General features: G+C 37.2%; 1 protein-coding gene across 3 annotated transcripts in view; it reads left to right on the top strand.

Moving 5' to 3' along the window:
- LOC110464826 overlaps nucleotides 1-8,513 on the top strand; it is a 500,325-nt gene extending 491,812 nt beyond the window's left edge. For all 3 annotated transcript variants that reach the window (XM_021520273.1, XM_021520271.1, XM_021520272.1), the window contains one exon: nucleotides 1,679-8,513. In XM_021520273.1, coding sequence (XP_021375948.1) covers nucleotides 1,679-3,641 — 1,963 coding nt within the window. In that variant the 3' untranslated portion in view covers nucleotides 3,642-8,513. The remainder of the gene's footprint in view (nucleotides 1-1,678) is intronic.
- Nucleotides 8,514-16,441: the final 7,928 nt, after the last annotated feature.

The raw sequence follows: 16,441 nt of genomic DNA, 5'->3' as shown, positions 1-16,441 counted from the left end.
AAATAAACATAGATTATAAGCAACTGATTGTATCGTACATGTAATCTATCAGACATATAACATGAGATTTGTTTCATTTAATATTACCATGGAAACAACAGGATAGACAAGAAAGGTGAAGTAATGCAAAATAAATTTTGATTGGCTGAAAGTTTTAACCCACTGTTTTGTGATTGGTTAAAGTTGCCCTGCATGAAAATCTTGTCATTTGTTATTAGTTGATATTGTTGTTGAAATTGTTATGTTATAGAGTTATGTGCCCTTGATTGTATCTGCTGTGTCTCACTGTATCTCTGCTGTACTGGTGGACCTTTTTACACTTAACACTCTATATAGTCTATAATGCTTACACTTTCCTTGATTTGTTTCTCCTTTTATTTCTTACCTTGCACTGTCTTTACTTATCCTAGTGTTCTTGTCAAATAGTAAACTATCGGGCTCTTCCCTTTTTGTCCTGTTTTTCATAACCTACTTTTTAGTTTAAGGATGGTATTTGGTTTGTCGTTTTTTGTAATAGGATTTTTTAATGGATTTTCTTGAATATTTAAAATGTCGTCTCCTGTTGAATATAAGCTTCAAAATAAATTCTGAATTTGTGTGAAAAACACATCTTTTGCCTGAATGATATAACTGCAATATGTAAATATATGCATATCTGCTCTCCTTTTCCCTTGTAGCGTCCACTTTTCAAAGTTATTCTTTTCCTTTAAAGTCTGTTTCTGATGATTTCGCTTCTGTCACTGCAAAGTCAATATTTCACCGAAATTTTATTCTTTGCGCTGTATATTTTCATATTTCCTCCGAAAGGAGCAATTGTCATACGACACTTTCTCCTTATCTCTTACTAAATAATGGATATTTCTTTTTGAAATTACAAATTTGTGTAAAAGTCTTTTAGTCTGCAAATTTGACTTTTTTTTTTTTTAAATTCTTGCATTTCCCCTGTTAACTAAACCATCCAATTAAAAACCTTTTTTTATCTGCCAAGTCATAACGTTCCCTCAGAATTTCACACTTTGAAATTTCACAATTGTTTCGGAAACGTTTAAGGTCTCCATTTGCTTGAAAACTAGTTTTTATTAAATCTACTTCTTTTTTTTGAAAATAAACTATTTTGAATTGTTCAACCGTTCAACAGAAATCATTTTCCCCACAGCAGTTCCACTTTTCTAAATTTCATATTTATGCCAAAAAGTCCTTCTTTTGTGCCGATCATTCCCTGTTACTCTTGTAACTAACTTTGGTCTACACAACCACTTTGTTTCTAAACAATCTTTTCTCTGTAAAGTCCTATTTGTAATCTACTATTAGCCAACACTAATATGTTGCTATATTTTTTTTCATTTTGCTACTTTTCTTCTATCATATCTTCCCCTGCTACATTCCTTTCTTACTTATCCACCTTTTGTTAATCATAATTTATGTAACGTTAGTTTGTTACATAAAAGTATGTTTTCTTCCTATCAAATGTATTATTGAATCTTTTACGAAGACTCATCTTGAAGAACAATTTGATCTTTGTCATCTTAATGAAATAATAAACAGAATTGCTATTTTTAAATAATATTCTGGTGTAAATTATCCATTTTTTTGTTTTTTAAACAAGTATTGTTTTAATAGTTGAATCTTTATAATTGTACTAATCAACTCTAATTGGATTAATATTTCTGTTTTGTAGTCAAAATGCGCCAGAATGGGATAGCTGGGACGCGATTGGAGGAACAGGCTCTTTGAATAGTATTGATTGTGGAAACGGGATTTTTGTGGTGCCACATTCCAACGAATTCTACAGGGAGGACACTTTGCCAGTGAGCGCATATTTTCAGGACAGTCGGGTGTTTAATCCTGACAAGTGTTTGTTTGATCCCAACAGGAGTGGTCGGAGTGTGTCTCGTAGCTCAAATGGGAGGCGCTCCCAGACTGGGAGAGGTCGCTTTTCTAAACCCGACACTAGTGGCAAACAGATAGGTGGGAGAGACAGTGCTATATCGGGGAGTGTCGGTGGCGGAGCTAGTGGTGGGTCGGGGGGGCGCTGGACGTCTCCTGTCAGAAATGACAGTCCCAAGGACAGACCGAGCCTAAAGCTTTCGGTCACCCAGCTACATGATACGTCCTACCCCATGCTCCGCTCGCCTGTGTCAGATGGAAATCATGACAGCGATGCTGACGATGAAACGGATGATGAGAACGGGTTTGCCCCAAGGAGGCCTCCCCTTCCGAGAGGGTACAGGGTGCCCTACAAGCCGGAGGTGTACATGGGGCCGCACCGGCATTGGGGCTGTGGCGACCCCTATAGTTACCCTGGTGACACAGACGATGTGTTCAGCCCCGCGGCAGGCAACAGATCCTTCCCGGATCGACCAACATTCCCAAGGCAAAGTTCCATGAAACCTTCGTCATATCAAACATATTTGACTGGTGATCCAGTCAATGAGAGTTTTGACCCTCGATTTGGTGTGGAAGATTTGAGTTCAGTTCATCCATCATTTGTAGATAGATCATTAGATAGGTCATCTGATAGGTCACATGACACACTGCCGAGGCTACATCCTCTGTCCAGGCAAGATTTTACTGTGCCACAGTCATTCGAGTTTCCTAGATGGAAGTCGTCTGACAACACTTTACGCGACGATGGATCACGATCTACATCTAGAGTTCATTTTGACAATTCTGATTTTACAGTGATTGAAAGAACGTTAGATGGAAATTCTGGACGAAGCCGTCAGGTGGCAAGAGTTCCTCCCAACCAGAAAGATTCTTTGGGAAGAGCAGGTTACACTCGTGAACATCTCCAGGGGGCAGTGGACCGTGTACGTCGAGGACCGCGCGCTCTACGGACACGCTCGGCTAGCAGGAGTTCCACTCTTGATCTGGATCATAGTTTTGACGACAGGTTACCACCAGTGGTACCAGGGCGAAAGACATATTTGTCTGATAGTGTGCTTCCCCTTAGAACTGGAACATCGCAATATTCCGACCAAGATGTTCCCGTACCTCCACGCAGAGGCCGACTGTCTCATTCTGATAACGAATCTCCGTCCAGGACAAATATAGACCGCCAGGGTTGGCCGTATGGGTACAACTTTGACATTGACTCATTCAAGTCAGATAGGGGTACTGGAAATAGATATAGTATAAGCAGCTCAGGGCGAGGAAGTTCCAGCAGTCGAGTGCGTAACTCTTCAGATACACGTGGCTTCACTGGAGACGACACCACGCCAGACTCTGTCAGCAGTGGTATTGGCAGTAAGAACACTGGGTCATCCGGCCCTTGGCGACAACAAAAGAATAATAGTGCATCTGTGACGTCACTTCTTGGTCCTCATGACACAAGTCAGGACTATAGCCTACGTCGAGAGGCATCGGGCGATGAGAATTATGAGTTTGATGTGAATGACACACTGAACAAATATTCCAGTGTCCACCCCGTTGGAGACGAACTGTTGAGTGCTCTTGAGAGTGGCCTCAGTACGTCCAACTTCTACGATGATCTCTACCCAAAACCTACGCGCCAAAGTCGGTATGACAACTCCGAAGAACGATTCCAAAAACTTCGTCAGGAATTCCATCAGTATCAGAGACAGGTCCACAATGAAAGGATCGTGGACTATTATCCAGCTATGGACAGCGAGATGTTATGATGTAACGACGGGTATGTGTGAACACGTGTGTTTGGTATTGGTCAGAAATGGAAGATCGTGCCATTATAACTGTTGTGCTAGATATTATACTGTTGGGAAATAATTGTGTTTGTGTAACTGACGATATTTTGAGTATGTATGTGCTAAGTGTTTGAATGTGCTTTCTGGGCCGATACTGTGGTATTGTTCCCGATCTGGACATGTGTTAGTGTCCTGACTATTAAAGTTTCAAGATTATGATTCACACAAGCATTTCATGTTTACATGCGGTCACTATATGTTTCATGTCGCTCTGATAATTGGTACAATTTCATATCCCTTCTTCATTTAAATAACTAAATATATTTGTCCTCGAGTGGCCCTGGTAAAGGCTTCATTTAAATTGGCATCTAATGCGTTACTACATAAGACTAAACTTACGTTCTAGATGGGGACTCTTTTGTTAGGTATAATTTTGAACAAAACCAGCTGCACTGCGTACATTCGGTGTCCACTACCACCTGGTATGCACGATGTACCTGTAATAGCGACTAGCTCTAGGTCGGTGTACCTCTCTTAGTGACCATCTGTATTTGGTACGTACGGTTTACGCTTGTTTGCTTTACCTTTGTCAGTGACCGGATACTGATGTGTACCTTAGTGATAAACTGTATCAGGTAAGTCCAGTGTACTGCCGTCAGTGCTAAGCTGTATTTGTAACGTTTGAATTACCTCCTTACCAGGTATGTTCAGTTGACATCTGTCAGGGACCAGGCGTACCAGATATGTTCAGTGTACCTCTTAGACAAGCTGTACCGGGTATTTACGGTGTGTCTTTGTCATCGAACACCTGTACTCTTAGACAAGTTGTACCAGATATTTACGGTGTGTCTTTGTCAGTGAACACCTGTACTCTTAGACAAGCTGTACCAGGTATTTACGGTGTGTCTTTGTCAGTGAACACCTGTACCTGGTATGTTCGATGTACCTCTGTCAGTGACCAGCTGTATCAGGTATGTTCGTTGTACCTCTGTCAGTGACCAGCTGTATCAGGTATGTTCGGTGTTCCTCTGTCGGTGAACACCTGTACCTGGTATGTTCGGTGTACCTCTGTTAGTGAACACCTGTATCTTGTATGTTCGGTGTACCTCTGATAGTGAACACCTGTACCTGGTATGTTCGGTGTACCTCTGTCAGTGAACACATGTATCTTGTATGTTCGGTGTACCTCTGTCAGTGAACACCTGTATCTTGTATGTTCGGTGTACCTCTGTCAGTGAACACCTGTACCTGGCAAGTTCGGTGCGTCTTTGTTAGTGAACTACCTGGTATGTTTTTGTCCATCTGCCAGTCACCATCTGTATCAGGTATGTACGTTGTACTCCTGTGAACAGCTATACCAAGTATGTTTTTGTCCATCTGTCATTCAGCTGTATCCTGTATGTTCGGTGTACCATTGTCTGTTTCCATGGAGAGGAGAGAGTGTGTTACATTCCTTAATTAACGTGTGCATATCATTTATTTTATGGTATAATGTACCAATGTTAGACCTTTTAGGATAATCTCAATTGTACAATACCTGTAGATGTGCCAGTTGTTGTGAATATACCACGACTGACAAAGAAAACTATCATTGATCCTGCAATAGATCGTAAAATGAATTATTATCGAATCCATGCGATCACATGACATGTAGTGATCACATGACTTGTAGCGATCATTTCATCGATATCACTGAAGTCAATATACCTGCTGTTAAAAGCCTTTCTGAGGTTGATCACTAAGTGTTTTCATGTTTTATTTGGTATCAGACACGGATTCAGAGGAAATACTGGTGGCGCAGATCTTGCGTATGGCTAGGTTTAGGCTTATCATCGGATTCGTTACCATTTAGTAGTTAGAAAATTCTAACAAAACGTTCTTTCACCTAAAACGCATATTGTTGATACGTTGATCCATGTGTAAGTAATGCCTTTACTTGTTCCATTTTCATGCAAAGAGTGGTGACATAACTCATGTAGCTCTTGTGACACAAATGTAAATTACCAATATATCCATTTAAGGACCCCATACCACTGCTAACAGCTGTAACTAGGCATTAAACACTTCTTTTCCAGCATGGCTGTAGCTTTGATAAATCAATTCTGAAAAGAAAACTATACCCTGAAAAACATGGTAAAGATCAAATAAACAAAATATAATTAACAACAGTATTCTGATTGTTATAATAACGCTCAAACCCCCGACTGAGCTGGTCAGCGGAAGTATCATGTACCTCAGTAATATCCGAAATGAAATAAGGGGAAAATAACTGTAAATACGAAAAGAACACGGTTCAGTGGGACAGGGATCCTTAAACTAATGGTCACTTTGTAATTATTTTTATTATTTTTAATTTTTAACCGTTTTAAAAGTCAAGCAAGAATAATTTTGCGTGTATACACCTGGATCAGTCGAACAATGAATTGTTTGTATACACCTCTGGATCCGTGTCTGTTGGCCACTCCGATATTGTTGGAAACTTGTGTCACACAGAACAATATGATACATATCAATTCATGTCAGATTCAGATGTATGTTTCAGGCCCACGTGTTAACTGTTGTGAGTGTGATGATATATAGAAGGTATATATGTTATCATGTTTCAGGTCCACGTGTTAACTGTTGTGAGTGTGATGATATATAGAAGGTATATATGTTATCATGTTATTGGCTCACGTGTTAACTGGTGTGAGTGTGATGATATATAGAAGGTATATATGTCATCATGTTATTGGCTCCCGTGTTAAATAATGTTGCTGGTAGCCAATGTAATTCACGTTTTATGTACTAAACTTTCTAGCTACTATACTGGTTGTGTTAACATTAATTGTCGTCAGGGGATTGTCTCCCTGACATATAGAGCTATGGTTCGAGAGTTATAATTATAGCCAATGTTTATTTATCACTTACATTTTTCCTTTCCTTATATTGTTTGAAGCCTGTAAAATACTTTATTGGTATTACTAAATCCTACATCTAGTCTCTCGTTATTGGATGTATGTTTGGAGACTCTTAGTCTGGATACTGTTGATCCGTAACTTCTATTGGTTAAAAATGAATAGGATGTCCACTTTAGAAAATATAGCATGCTTATGTGAAATTGCGTCACGGCTTTGTGTGTAGATGTGTATATTTGCGTTAATCAATCTGTTGGTGTACATGACTGTACACCTTGGTGTGATAAGATGTGTGTGTGTGTGAGTCGCACGATGACGTCAGTCGTCAAGTTGTGCTATCTGTATATGTGATACTGACGAGGATCGTAGAGGTGCAGGATTTACGAGTCGCATACCAACAACAGTCGCAGGTGTAAGGTATACGCGTGTCACACGTCAACGAGGTTTAATGTGTATGCGTATTACACGTCAACGTCAGTCAAATGTGTGAGGTGTATGTAGGCGTGCTGCACACCGACGACATTTGTGATGGTGTTAGTTGTAGAAGTCTCACACCGACGACAGACAGTCCTGTTGTGTTATTTGTATGTGTGACAACGACGATGACACATTGACGATAGTTGTAGTATGATAAGATAACGTTGATCATACTCCGACAACAGTCGAAAAGGTGTAAGGTGAACGCGTATGAACCCCATCGACATTGATGGTGTGTTTAGATATTCGTATCACACCTGGCAACATTGATGGTGTGCTAAGATGAACGTATTACAGCCCGACGACGTTGACGGTGTATTAAGATGAACGTATCGCACCCGACGACGTTGACGGTGTGTTACGATGCACGTATCACACCCCGACGACAGTATTGTTATTATGTGTACCTGTGTTATTCTTTGTACGTAGAAGTGTGTAGATCACAATGGTGTTAAATTGTCGCAAAACATGGCAGCTACTCTATTCAGTTTCCCTTGGTTTTATGTCATTTTCCTTCCTTTGTTTATAGTGATACACATCACCATCGGCTTTCTTTTCCATTGAATGGTCATCAGTTACGTAACAGAATATTGGCTTATCCTTCACTCCTTTTATCATCATCGAAACCCTGTACGAATGCCTCGATTTCATTTATTTAAAGAAATGCAATTTCTCAGTTTTAGTTTATATTTTTTTACAATATACGTTTCATTATCAGTTCTATGTAATAGCTTTTTACTTTTACATGCATAAATGGCAATCGTATTTGTTTCAAAAGTATGTATTTACATTTAATTTAATTTATATTTTAATGTAGCTTTTTACTTAGTATGTCTCATTTAAGATTTTAAACAATATACTAATTTGTCACGCTTTTATTCAACTGAAATCAGTGTCACAATTCCGATGAAGATGTGTTGTATTGGGTGTTTACGAAGGAACAATAAAAGCTAGATTTAGGTCGTGTGTATTACCAATGTTGTAAACAACCAAAGTTTGATATTCTGTTTCTCATTACTAGCGTGACATACTGTTATCACTGTGATAAGGGTATGAGTTGAGATTGATTGTGTGTGGATGCGTCACCGTTTGTAATGTACTACTAGTATGCTTGTCCCAAATAATGTTATGCTACACTCCTCATTGACGTTTGCTGTCGACCTGTTTACTGATTTCACAGCGACCCGGATTACTTTAACTCGGCTATATAGTGTCACTGGTACGTCCGAAATCATAACAAGGTCAAGATGAACAGTGACAACTGTAAAGAAGCGTCACTGTCGGGGTCACACGTGCACGTCACGTGGTACTGAGGGCAGCATCATCATTGAGGTCACGTGTTGCGTTTGTTTCCGGACGGAGTGTGAGTGATTTGTGTATTAGTCGAATGTTTGTGTTTACACCGGTAATGCTTCATACATGGGTCGGTGTCCTCTAAAATCTACCTTTTATAATGAATTACATGTTTTGTAGAAAAATCAAATTCTTGTTTGTTATTATTTTGTTCACTGACACAAAATGACTGTCGTGGCTTCAGTAAACCCTTGAGGTCATTATTGGCTTTCAAACGTTGCTGTCACACTTGGGCTTGACAAAACAAATCTATTTGACGTCATGTGCTTGCTTCAACTTTGAATTTTTCAAGGAAACTATTAAACGACTCCCTAAATTTCTTTTAGATGCCTAGAGTCAAATGAAAGCTCATACTGTTTAACATGATGGTCATGCTGCTATCGGAAGGAACAAACGTAATGGGTGTGGAATGGAGAGGCGGGAAAGTGGACAGTTTGATCAGAAATGTACGTGATTACAACATCACACCACACCAAACATTAACACTTCTAACTAGAGCCGAATGTTTCTTGAAATAACCACTAAAACGAAGGTTCGGATATGTATTAAAATATTTCAGTTACACACTTCTTGAACATAAGAATCCTTAATTGCTGACTTGTTTCAAAGGGCTAGGAAATCAACACAAAGGGACAGTATATTTGAAATTCATTAAAGAGATTATTTGAAATATTTCAAAATTCCATTCTGTATTTGGTACCGCCTCTGTTTCCAAGCACTTTTTCTGTATCATATTAGTTTCCTTTGCCCAGGTTTGTTTCATACGTATTCATCTCTTCACTTGTATATACGGAGTATGTTATTAAAATGTCTCCCTGCTCTACCAAAAATATGCGGCCAGACTATGCCCGGCCATCAACATAAGAATTAGACATCACGATCGGTCTACATTCAAGTTTTGGGATGTTTCACACCAAAAGACGGAATTTATTTCAACGTTATCTAAATTAGCAGTACTTATAATGATATGCACCAACGCTTGGATTTATTTCTTAAAAACGACACGAAACAGGGAAAGGGCCCTGGTAGGTTTTGTAACATTTTACGTAATCCCATTGCATTTAATGGCAATAAAAATATGTTTAATCTATAACCTAAAACTTAATTTGTCTTCAATGGATATATTTGATAGTGTTAATTTGAAAACTGAGATGCTAGTTCAGCATATCCAAACTCACAAACGTGATTTTAATATTACTACAACGCATTCAAATACAAAAAAAATGTGAAATAGCGATCAGATTATTTGTTTAGGAAAAATAATTATGAGACGTCATCATTTAATGGGGTTCCTAATTATAAAGTCAAGGGATTTAGACCAGATCTGCCTTTCCCGGGTCACAAAAAAATATTTTACTGGCTTACTTATTTTGCGAAACCTCTCGAACTTAATCATATCCTATTAAAAGTATTGAACTGAACATACTGGAATGTATCTATAATATTCCATGACAATTGTTTCATACCCAAATCGCAGTATCTTCTGGAGTTGTTTATATATGAATCAATCATACATATATTGGCTATGTAAATGATCTTTTAAGTGTATTCTTAACCGACATTTAATTATTAAAATTTAGGTATAATTGTTCTTTACCCTTGCAAGTTTCCGTATTTTACAATAGAGTTATACAAGGACACTTACTTGGGTAAAAAAAAACAGAATTTGGCTTTACACTGTATATTAATTGAATGAAATACCTATCTAGACATACCGGTAGATATTCTGTCATGAACGATACTGCCAAATGGAACATAAAATACTATTTTATGATAGGAAACGCCACTTCAATTGCTGATGTATATTTGGGCATTGATACATAGAATGTCTCTAACTTTTGAAAAAAAATCTTTCTTGCAATCAAACTTTTCTACGGAAAAAAACAGCAATTAAGGAGTTTCTTTAATTCATGAACTTTCTGTAACTGCATTGCTGTATGTAGTTTTTTGCAGCATTTATTCATTACCATTTTTCGGTAAAACAAATTCAACAAAATAGTGTATATTGTTATGTATGATTTTATACCAACTTGTATTTTGTACATTAAACCATAAGTTTATTTGTAATTTTAAAACAAAACGGCAAAATGACACAAAGTTACGGAAGTCTGTCGGTGTACATTAAAATAAATTACAATATCTCTATTTAGTGAAAACTACGTGCTTCCTTACAGCGCCAACATTATACTCGATAACATCTGATTTTTTGCTTAAAGATGAAAGGTAAATATCCTGACTAATAATAGTACTACTTACCTTATCTATCACAGTAACACATGGAGTCATTGGTGATAATTAGACTGTTGACGACTAGATAAAGGAACACATGTGGTACTCTTTGCATCCTCAGAAGATCTATCCAAGTTTTACATAGGAGTATCAAATGACTGTCCGACAACTTGACGGGTGATATCCAGGGTGTCTGACATCTGAAATAGTAACATTAAATTGCTGTTGTTTTACATAGAATTGTCAACAACAATTCGAGGTACTGAACAATCAACCGTTATCTGCAATAGATACATTACTGTTGTTTTACATAGAACTGTCAATGGCATCTCGTCTTCTGGGACTGACACCCGTTATATGAAACAGTAGCATTGTTACTACTATATATAAGATTGCCAATAACCATTCGTACTCTGGGCCAGAACAAACACCCGTTATATGAAACAGTAGCATTGCTACTACTTTATATAAGATTGCCAATAACCACTCGTACTCTGGGCCAGAACAAACGCCCGTTATCTGAAAGTGTGACATTGTTAGTACTTTGCATAAAATTGTCAATGACATCTCGGCTTTTGCCACTGAAGTAGCACCCGTTGTTTACTTAGGAATGTCGATGACAATTCAGTTTTTGACACTAAACAAGCACTCTTTGCACTGACATGATAGCTTGTTTTGGTTCTACATGATAATAAGAACTGACGACACCCATGAGTCGATGACTTCTAAAATCCTAATCATTTAATACAACGGACAAACTCAATGATACGTGAGAGAAAAAAGTCCTCGGACCAGTTGGTATTCATTAAACACTTGAATAACGAAAACAGTTCAATCTCTGTACAATGTGATGTTATTGTATCAGGAAAGAGAATAGTGTGCTTTCACCAGGGTTCGAACTCGCGATACTTAGGTTCCTAGTCGGACGCTCTACACTGAGCGAAAGGAAATTTCCTCTAGCTCGAAAAAATTAAATCGACCACACTACTCTCCCCTTTGTAAATGTGTTCGCCCTCGAACACCACAACCCAGGTTCTAACTCCCTGTCGCCACAGAGAGGGCCACGGACACCACTTGTAACAGGAAAGAGAAAAGTGTGCTTTCCCCCCAGGGATCGAAACCGCTCTACCACTGAGCTAAAGGGAAATTTCCTCTACCTCAAAGCTAGAAGACGACCATAATCAAAATAAAATCTGACACATATGATAACATATATGAGACAATACATTCTTCGTCTCTGTTCAGAGCTATTGTAAACTGGTAAAAACAAAATACGTCAAATGGTATATATTCTTATAATATATCTTTGCTAATTAAACAAAAGAATTATTCAATTATGTGACTTGTGATAAACCCAAGAACAGCAACAGACAAAATCTGTCAAATGACGACACAAAATTAACTTTTTCCTGTTACTTACTATCACGAGGGTACCCTTACCTAAATGAAATATTGAATTCCTTGTTGATAATATTTTTTACTGAGTTCGGTGGCAGAATTTTCCAGTACTCTGTAGGCATTCCTTTTCCTGTGCCCTTCTTTGGACCGACTTGTTTCATATCAGGCTAAATTCAGTGATGAGTTTATCAGGACTACGAACAAAAACCATACAAGTCTTTCAATGTTACATGTCTTTAAAACAATAATAGGTTTATTGACAACGTCAATCGCATATATACCCTCCTGTGCCTGAAACCAAGGACACTACAGACTCTGCTACTTCAGTCGCTTTCCTGGACCTTTATTTACAACATGACCATCATAGCTGGTTGTGAAAAAGGATGGGTTTGTAACATGGTCTGTAACTGATACAACGAAACTATGCACAAGCTAAAAGGAAGGCAAAATCTTCTCACCACATAGACAATGTAGATAACGACATCAATGAGAATCATTAAATAAACGTAGATGAGTAAGAGTAACGAGTGAGGGTGAAGGCCAAGTCGAACGGAAATGGCGTCCACAGAGAGCAAGGAACGAACGTAAAAGGAGCAAAGTCAGGAAAGGAGACGGGAAAGGACACAAACTAACAAACCTCAAACACGTTTAACGAGAGAAGAGATATTAGAAGTCCTGCACAATCTAGAAGTTCCGATTAGAGAAACAATTGCCATCAACTATGACATCACAATAGAGGATTACGTCATAAAGCATTAATACTTTACGTCATAATTAGAAGATTACGTCATAAAGCATTGTTACTTTACGTCATAGTTAGAAGATTACGTCATAAAGCATTGTTACTTTATGTCATAATTGGAAGATTACGTCATAAAGCATTGTTACTTTACGTCATAATTAGAAGATTACGTCATAAAGCATTGTTACTTTACGTCATAATTAGAAGATTACATCATAAAGCATTGTTACTTTACGTCATAATTAGAAGATTACGTCATAAAGCATTGTTACTTTACGTCATAATTAGAAGATTACGTCATAAAGCATTGTTACTTTACGTCATAATTAGAAGGTTGACAAATGAAATAACCTCTAGTGGGTAACCACAATATTTACCAACTTCCAACAGGTTTATGAAAGAGTGGAAACCTATATTGGTGGTGGCAGAAAAGTAGTTCTAGAAGTACTCATAAAAAGCTTACTAGACATACATATTCTAAATACTCACTTAATATGTGAAGAAGTGTGTTAAGGGGTTTCGTTTTTGATGTCAGTTTGGCTTACGTCACGAAACGAGTTCTTCTGGTAAATTTTCGAAATAGGATAACGACTCTAGCCATGTGATGTAGGGCAATATTCCTACCTTATGGTCCTATAGAAAATAAAAAGGCAATGTTCTGACTTTGAGAGTTTATATCTCTCTAAATGGTGACAAGTTCACTTCAAACGGCATTGATGATTTTGTATATTATCCAATTTCTGCCAGCAGCTTTGTTTTCTTTAGGCTATAAGATACTGTCCGTATTATTCTTAAGACATTTATAAAGAAAGGATTCTGAATAAAAAAATAAATATTCATATTGATTTCGTGTAAATAGGTTTACTATTGAAGAGTTATATAATGAAACAGATTTGAGAAATCTAAATTTGACAAAATGATATAAACTTTACTTTACTTGTCCAAGTAGATACGATTTTTTCACCATAAAAATAGATATGATGAAATATACACTCAATGCATGTATCCAACTGACACTAATTATATTGACTAATAAATATAAACAACGTAAGTTATTATAGTTGAAGGAATACTATTGACAACAATAATATCGGTTATCAACACTAATAGATAGACACCATAATACTACAGATGCTGCCTCGCGCTTACCTATGTACGTGCAACAGAGTACTAAATTAAAAATTTGCCCTATTTGCACTAATGGAAGCTAAATCAAAGCAATTTTAATATACTTAAACGATGTATATTTTTTTATCATAATCATGCTAGCTTATTTACGTGTCTGTCACTACGTACATGTTATCAATAGTGAGCGGACGCATGAACGAATTGCACTAACATCCAAACGATACATGCACATACAAGATACAAGAAGTTTTATTTATAGTCGTATATATGAAAACAGAAACATTAGCTCTGAAGAGCTATTATTACGACAAAACATAAGAAAAAATATCACAGCAAAGTAACAAAGATATAAAACTACTATTGCTAAGTATGAGAGAATTGATTAAACATATTAATTAAAGGTACATAGATAAGACCAAGTACAGATCTCATGCAAAACTGTTTCGTGACTTAACACACATGGCTATATATAAATATATATGCTAATACATGTATAGCAAAGTGCTATACGGTGTATACATGATCCTGAGATTTACGAAAGCGGTTTGGCACACTGTAGTTTTAACCAATCAGATTCCTGGTTAAAAACTACAGTTACCAAACCGCATTCGTAAATCTCAGGGGGTATATGGTCATTTCACGTGATTCTCAGCAGTAATACGGTGAAATCACGTGATTTTACAAGGGGTATACGGGTTACGTGTCTTTGTATCTTGCGGCCGGGCAATGGGAGACAACTCGTATTCGTCGTCTGCTTCGCTGTTTACAAAATGGCAAAACGTTTCGCTTCGCATACTGATGAGGAAATACTCGCCAAAAGGGCTAACTATGTGCCACAAACCACACAAAAGTCGAACAGACGAGCGGCAAACATGCTGAGGACGTATTTACAAGAAAATAATCAGGTAAAACAGTTCGAGGAATTTGATAAAACGAAACTAAATGAGGTACTGTGCCATTTTTATCTTGACAACAGAAAACTTGATGGGGAACTGTACAAAACCAATTTAAAAGACTCAAAGGGGTAATAAATTCGTTACACGGATTTTTGGCAGGATATACGGGATGGTATGACCCTACAGGATTTCGTATTTCGTATTTATATATATATCGGCCTCAGGAAATGCGAAACCCTTTAGGGTTATACCATTCCGTATACCCTGCCAAAAATCCGTGTAACTAATAGTATTTCAAGTAATTATACAACAAGCAAGCACTACAAAACGAATTACATAACAAACACATTATACAACAAGTTAAGCACTACAAGCAAATTATTTAAACAAACAAAAATACTAGCAGCTAGCCAAAACATTAACAAATAACTCTACACACAAGTTACATATGAAGACAGAACACAGCAAACATATTACGTGATTTCAAAGCATTACCAGCAAACTACACAACAAGAAAAAAGCACTAGAAGGTAATATAATTGGCAAGTAATGCCAGCAAAGCATATGACATGCAAAGCACATCAAGCACGCTGCACCTCAAGCAAGCACCATAGCGAAATTATAAAAACAACATGTAGTATGAGAAATATGTAAGAAAATTATAACTACATAAAACAAGCAGTGATAAACTAGCGTGAACACAAGGGGTAGTTGCAGAGTGCGTCACCCAGGGTGTCGAGCAGTCTGGAAAAAAATGGAAAAGAACGAGCTGTCCTGAGTTCATTAGGCAGACTGTTGCACACCCTGGCTGCCTCAAAGCGGAAGGACTTCAAGCCAAACCTGGTGGTCTTCACTCTTGGAGTCTCGACTGTGTTTTCTTTCCTGAGATTATAAGAAACATTTGTAAGCATGATAAGATCTTGAATATATGCAGGTGATAAAATGTTTACAATCTTAAAAACCTTACGCCTTACATGTAAATAATCCAACTCACAGTTCATCAAGATATTATAAAAAGGGGTAGTGTGGTCATCTACCACAAAACGTAAGGCTCATTCCTGAATTTTTTCCATTTTTAATGTTCTGCTTTTACTGCAGAAGTGCCAGGCCAGAGGGCAATAATTAAAATTTGACAGAATAAAAGATTGGAATATGGCCATTCTGCTTTGTTTTGATAAAATAAAATAACAATTCTTTTAAGAACAGCTAGTTGTTTAGCACCTTTTCTACATATGTTAGAGATGTGGATATCAAACTTGAGGTTGTGGTCAATATTGACACCCACTGGAATAGGAGAATACTTACTCCAATTGGGAGAATTCACATTATAAAGTCTTTGCTTATCTCACAATTTAATCATCTTTTTATATCCTTACCAAATCCAGATGAATACTTCATTAAAAAACTAAATTCAGAACTGTATCATTTTCTTTGGGGTGGAAAAATTGACAAAGTAAGAAGGGATATTATCATAAAAGACTATGCAGAAGGGGGGCTAAAGATGATACATATTCATTCTTTCATTAAGGCATCAAAACTAAAATGGATCAGGAGATTATTTTCTAAATCTAATAAATGGCAATGTATACTTAACAAAAATATTGATATAGATATTATGGCTAACTGTGGATCAGAATACTTATATATTTGTGAAAAAAA

The sequence above is a fragment of the Mizuhopecten yessoensis genome, unplaced genomic scaffold (assembly GCF_002113885.1).
Source record: "Mizuhopecten yessoensis strain PY_sf001 unplaced genomic scaffold, ASM211388v2 scaffold11037, whole genome shotgun sequence".
In the NCBI taxonomy this organism is placed as follows: domain Eukaryota; kingdom Metazoa; phylum Mollusca; class Bivalvia; order Pectinida; family Pectinidae; genus Mizuhopecten; species Mizuhopecten yessoensis.
The sequence above is the reverse complement of the archived record's forward strand: the minus strand, read 5'-3'. Positions and strand labels throughout refer to the sequence as shown.